This window comes from Osmerus mordax, chromosome 10 (assembly GCF_038355195.1).
Source record: "Osmerus mordax isolate fOsmMor3 chromosome 10, fOsmMor3.pri, whole genome shotgun sequence".
NCBI lineage: Eukaryota > Metazoa > Chordata > Actinopteri > Osmeriformes > Osmeridae > Osmerus > Osmerus mordax.
Window position 1 is genome coordinate 6,856,658 of NC_090059.1, and position 6,456 is coordinate 6,863,113.

The following is a 6,456-nucleotide window of genomic DNA, read 5'->3' on the forward strand; positions in this document are numbered from 1 at the left end:
TACTTCCTGGCTAAATAGCCAAACTAAGTTAAGATATCCAGTGTAAAATGCCATTAATAGCTTGTGCACCTTACTCGAGACGAGACGTGTGGGGATTCAGTGTGTGAGGGCGTCATCTACTGGCCCTGGTATTTAACTAAAGATACAGTCAGTGTTGCCAACACATTTTTTTTGAGGGGGAGTTGCCAGACTATGGTAATGCATGAGGATGTAATTTACATTTAGTCATTTAGAAGACGCTCTTATCCAGAGCGATTTACAGTAAGTACAGGGACATTCCCCCCTGAGGCAAGTAGGGTGAAGTGCCTTGCCCAAGGACACAACGTCATTTGACACGGCCGGGAATCGAACTGGCAACCTTCAGATTACTAGCCCGATTCCCTCACCGCTCAGCCACCTGACTCATAATGACGCATTACATAAAACTGCGTCATTATGTAGAATACCCAGTGACGTAATGAGTGCTAGCATGTTACTGGTAAAGTTACTGAAGGCCTAAGATTGCTAATGCTATACATGTTTTAAGGATATGTTTTTGAACACATTCTACTGCTGCTGCAGTCAGACAACAGTGATTGCTGCTGCTGCCTGCACCTACCTGCCTATTGAACTGAGACATCACTACTATTGATGTGTACTTCTGTGTACTTGTGTACTTGTACATGAACAGTTTGATCATTCTGAACGAAGTTTTAATATGACTCAGGAGTGACAGAGTGATTTCTTAACATTCCCGTGGCTACGCATACTGACAGTTTAGAGCATTTATTTGCAGAAAACTGTTCATAATTACAAAAAAAGATGCAGTGTTGTCAGACCTGACAAATGCTGAACTTGGCTGGTTTAGATTCATCAACTATTTCTTCCTTTGGATGCGGTTGTCTGATGTTTTTGGGGAATTGACTATTGAATCCCATTACTAGTAGTCACTACTCTCACTAGTCCCTCAAAATGCACTTTTACAGCCAGCCAGAGTTGTTGTGACTGAGTGTGTAACAGAGAAAAACGTTTTTGTGTAATTTAGAGGGGAAATGCATGCTTTTTACCGACTGAGTCACTCTTCAAAAGTTGCTGTAAGTTCAAAATACAAAAAATGCCAGGGAAGTCTGAAAAATTGTTAAATCCAGAAACAAAATGTAAATTGGCATCATGGACACAGCACTGAATATATTGCAATGGGGAAGTAATATTCTGTAGTGGCATGCAATATGCATTATTGTACAGTAGAGGGTGCAAACATGTTTTGTGTGTGTGTGTGTGTGTGTGTGTGTGTGTGTGTGTGTGTGTGTGTGTGTGTGTGTGTGTGTGTGTGTGTGCGTGTGTGTGTGTGTTTATATAAAGTTTTTATAGTGTCACTTTTTTATAGAATTCATATTTCATTAGTTTGTTACTTGAATGGAAATTGTGTTGATCATGTGAGATAGATCAAAAAGTTTTGTATAATGTGCATAGTCCCTTTAAATGACAAATAAGTAAATTGTAAACAAAGCATATAATAAAGGTTGTCACTTTTATTTTATTTCCATTTTAAGCTACAGATACAGAAAACATTGTGCATTTAAACTTTTAAACGCAGAAAGCAGAAAACACAACTATGCATTATCCAGCAAGTATTAGGCCTACAAGCTACAAAAACAAACAGCCAAATTAGGCTATTTAGTTTAATTCATAATTCATAATTAAAAAGAATCATAAATTCAGATAACAAACAATGCACAATCATTATCAACACAGTTTATTCAATTAATAACACAGTATTAAAATCGTTTTTTAACTGTTAAACTGTGTACTGTACTGTACCACCTAACACAAGCGTACATTTTCCAACGTTACCCAGATTTTCAATAGACCAATGAGGATCACTTTAAATAAATAAACTCCAAATTTCAAATTACTACTCTGAGAATGATATGGCATTCCATACAATTATTGAGGAGTTGCTGAGAATGATTCAGTTTGGGATTGAAACAATCATTTGATGGGAAGGTTTTGGTGACAAGAAAGGCTTGGGCTGAAGCAGACAGGTGCCTGATTGTAAATCGGGCAGCTGCGAGGAGACACCGGAGAGAAAGCAGAGAGCATAGTGACACCCGTGGAGGTGGGGGACAAAGAGCTACAAGTATCAGGATGGGGACTCAACCCCGCCCCACATAGGCAGTTTGCATCATGGAAGAGCTTTCGCACGTCATTCCTGAAGCGTACCCCAACCAACGCATAGAGAATCGGATTAAGGCAGCAGCGGGTATATGCCAGGGTACGTGTGATGTATTCCCACAACAGGGTGCTATCATTTTGTTCACAGGTTGAAGAAGGCCCTGCCATCTTCAGGGAGAGTATCACTGTATAGGGCAGCTGGAACAGTAGAAAGACTATCACAAGTGCCATCATAAGTTTTAGGGTACGCTGGCGCTGCCAACCTCGCATTCGCCCCTTTGCACGCCCCTCACACAGGATCCAGCCTATCAGGGAGTAGCACACCACCATAATTAGGAAGGGCAGGCAGAAGCCGGCTATTTGAGCTCCTTGAATGGCCGTTTTAACCTTCCAGCTTTGCAGCTCTTTCCATATCTTCAGCCCGCAGTGTGCCTCCCCCTCCAACCCTTCCTGCACCTGTGAAAAAATGATCTCAGGCAGGCTCAGGACTATGGCAGCCAGCCACACAGCCAGAGAGGCTAGCTTCCCAATCATTAGCATGCGCTTACGTAGCCTTAGCGCCTCCTGGGCCCGTCCTACCACCAGGTAACGGTCAATGCTGATGCAGGCTAGAAGTAGTAGGCCACTGTAAGTATTGATAGCATAGATAGCCTGAGTAGCCTTGCAGAAGGCAACGCCAAACACCCATCCCTGCAGAGTGTCCCCAGCCTGGAGAGGTAAAGTGAACAGGAGGAGGAGGTCCGCCAGGGCTAGGTTGAAGAGGAAGACATCTGTCATGGAGCGTAATCGCAGGCGACGGTAGAATGCAAAGGTGGCAATCACCAAGGAGTTCCCCACTATACCCACAAGAAACACCAGAATGGACACACATGACTGGAACACTTTGATGGTGAGTTGCTGGTCCCTGGCCTCACACAGCTCCTTCAGATCATTATAAGTGGAGGTGACGTTATAATCAGAGGTGTACAAATCAAAGTCGGTGACATAGTCATAGTCATCTGTGGCAGTCATACCTGTTGAAAAATGACACGTTAGTAAATGACATTACTATAATACTGAATGCTGTACATCCCATTCAAGATTACATGACAAGACTACATTTTACAAAAAAATACCAGTGATTTATATATATTTTTGGCATAAGATTACATTGTAATGTAAGTTCTATAGCTTAATACAATTTTAACATTTACCATGTAGGCTATTTACCACTTAATTACCAGACAGGAAAAAAAGGAAATCTCAACATGTCAATGCGGAAACATTTTCATGAATACTCCATTAGTTTGGAGTGGTTTGAGTAAGCAGGTTTAATATTTCAGTCGTAACCAACCAAGTTGCATGCCACTACAGCAAGCCGTTGGTAAGAGGGAAGTCGTGGGATGACTACAGCTCTAGAAATCGCTCAGCGTCGCGTGTCAAGAGTCTTTATCAATTCCTGCCTCCACTACGTGTTCATCTTATCTCTCATACTCGTTCGCTATCGATGACATTGAGTTCCTTGCTTTTGAATAGGCATCATTACTTTGTGCTTTTACGGTTGTATTTATGGTTAATTACTGTGTAGGTATAACTTTGACTTAGGCTACCGCAAAATGGCATGGAGGATTAATCAGAAAGGTAAGAAGAAACAGAGAGCAACTGATGCTACATTTAGAAAATGTAGGCTATAGATCTTTGTTTAACTGTTGTATATTTACATTTGATTTGATTTATATTTGTATTTGATGTATTTTGTTTACTTGTTCTTTTGGTGGGTGGGGGGAATCATGTTTCTGCAAATGATCACAATCTACCGCTGTTAACACATTTTGGACGGTGGTATTGCACCAAGACCAATGTGCAAGGCATGCTGTGTTGCCAAATTAAATTTGAGTCAGTGCTTCATGTTATGCTCGTCCTGTCTACCCCCTTGTCATGTTTGTGTATTAGAAACTGCAAGTGGCAGCTCGGATCTAAGATGGATTCGAGAGACCACAGATAGAGTGCGGCTAGTTCGGTATGTTAAACGTTTATTGTTTTTGTTGATTTTATGTAAAGCACTTTGAGCTGCAATTCTTGTATGAAAAGTGCTATATAAATAAAGTCTTACTTACTTACTTACTTTTATTGTAAATTAAAACTTTAAATAACATAAGAAAATTACATTGGGGCTATATCACTAGATATATTATTGTTAGCATTTTCTGAATTAAATGAAAATAATAGTCTATATATCCTAACTTTTATTCTTCATATTTATATATTATAAAATACAGGTAGGCCTATATGTAAGTAAAAAAAACTGTTACTGAAAAGACCAAGCCTCAAATACCTTTATTAGTCACAAAGTTTATGAGAGTGCTTGGATGTCAGCCACAAAGCTAAATGAACTTGTAGGTACAAGTCAAACTCTGGTAATAGTATAACCTTTGTGTTCTTTAAGAAAGAAAAAAATTGTCCAACTTCAAAAAAATGCACGGAGAAGCCTGCTATGAGGTTTTGATATAATCGTTGGTTTATTGGTTTCACCTGTGCTTCTTTGCCCTTTTTGGTTGATATTTAATCCCTTATTCCTTAGTTTTGTTGCGAAGTCTTACTCTTTCTAAGTTTCAGTCTGAGCCTTGATCCCCAATAGTCTTGTCCGTTCTGTGTTTTTGACCCTTTGCCTGCCTGCCTTTCTGACTACGATTATAGGATACTCTACTTTTCCCTTTTAGCCAGCTATTACGAGCTTTTGCCTGTACATTAATTTCCTACTTGTGGATAATAAAGTTTACCTTGACCTTGACTTGGATTACGATTTGGATTGTCTGTATTACCCTGTCTGCCTGGATACAGAACTCTGCCTGTTCCCTGACTACCCTTTTTCTTAAAAATGTCCCTGAAAATATTTGGATTTCTTTTTTATTAACTGCATAATTTGTCATAATTACACACTGTGTAATCAGACCAGATCCCAAGAAATCCAAATATTTTAGGAAGGTAGAATACATGTAGAAAAAACCTATATAGAGTATAAAATACAAATGGCGTTAACCAGCATATAGTCCTTTCCAAGATCCGATGTGCATGCACACAATAAAATATGGTGATTACAAATGCATTTTCACATTTAAACATCCTGAAGAATGGTTTTAAATGTATATTTCTTTAAAAATTATTATTAAAAAATATATCAATTCTTTTGGAAATTGAATTCCTTCAGATTTTTGTTTTGCCATGTTCTGCATGCACACTATTTTGAAGACCAATGACTACCTGTTCCACTAGTTTAATGTTTTTTTTCTTCCGTGAAGCAGGATTAACATAATTTTCTGTAGCATCTTACCTGCTTGTTAGAGTGACAAGTTTCACCTCTTCTGTTGCTGTTATTGTGGAGGACAGAAAATGCCTCTGTGTTACACCTGCCTCTTAAACCACCTCCAGCCTATCATACAAGTTGATCACTGCTGATCTCATGTCCTGTAGATGTTTTTCCTTTGTCCCACAAGCCTCTGAGTCTCTGCTTGATATGTTTTCTCAAAACCATTTCTGGTAAATCAGAATACACGCCACTTAGAAAAATAGATAGATAGTGGGAGCTTTGCACATTAACTACTAATTGATTTAATATACAGGAAGCACACTCTTAAGTACTGTTATTGTTGAATTTAAATACTTTGGGAAGAAAATGTACTAAATATGCTTTACAATATGATTTTTTATTTGACATGTTAAGATTTTATTAATTCATTTATTTAAGTTCTGGGTTCATTCTTGGGTCATTCACCCTTGGTGCAGTACTTGTGGTGCAAGTTGTAGTAAACATGAGCTTTTTGGAGGCGTGTCTCTCTTGTTTCCCACCATGCACATTTGGGTTACTTGGGTGTTACCTGGTATGATCAAGAGTTTGCGCCCTTTTGACCTTTTTATGTCCCTAATAGCAACTTAAGGGTAGCAATTTGGTCAAATTGTCCTGATGCAGGTTATGATAATCAGCTAAATGTGACGAAGTTCATGGGTGTGAGTATGTTTTTGTTTGGTTCCATCCCGGGAAAAAGCAGGCTTGGCTCCAGAATAAATTGGATGGGGAGACATTTGGTTTCCACCAGGGAGCATTTTGTACATAGCTTTCTTATAGAAACATATAGCAAAAATAATGGAGAGGGGGGAGTGGGAGGGGCAGAGCATTCCATTTGGGGGGGGGGGGGGGGGTCCTCCCAGGGAGCTGACCCTAGCACAAAGTCATTGGAATGAGCAAAGCCTAGTTCAGGCATGGCACTCGGGCAGCGCACTTCATTACACTCATTAACTGCACCTGTGTTAGCCTGCTTCAAGCCC

General features: G+C 39.6%; 1 protein-coding gene across 1 annotated transcript; it reads right to left on the reverse strand.

The window, feature by feature from the left end:
• Positions 1-1,563: 1,563 nt before the first annotated feature.
• ccr10 (chemokine (C-C motif) receptor 10) lies at positions 1,564-3,165 on the reverse strand. The gene has a single exon (XM_067245276.1). The coding sequence runs from the start codon at positions 3,163-3,165 to the stop codon at positions 1,972-1,974; it is 1,194 nt and encodes a 397-aa protein (XP_067101377.1). The 3' UTR covers positions 1,564-1,971.
• Between the last annotated feature and the right edge of the window lie 3,291 nt (positions 3,166-6,456).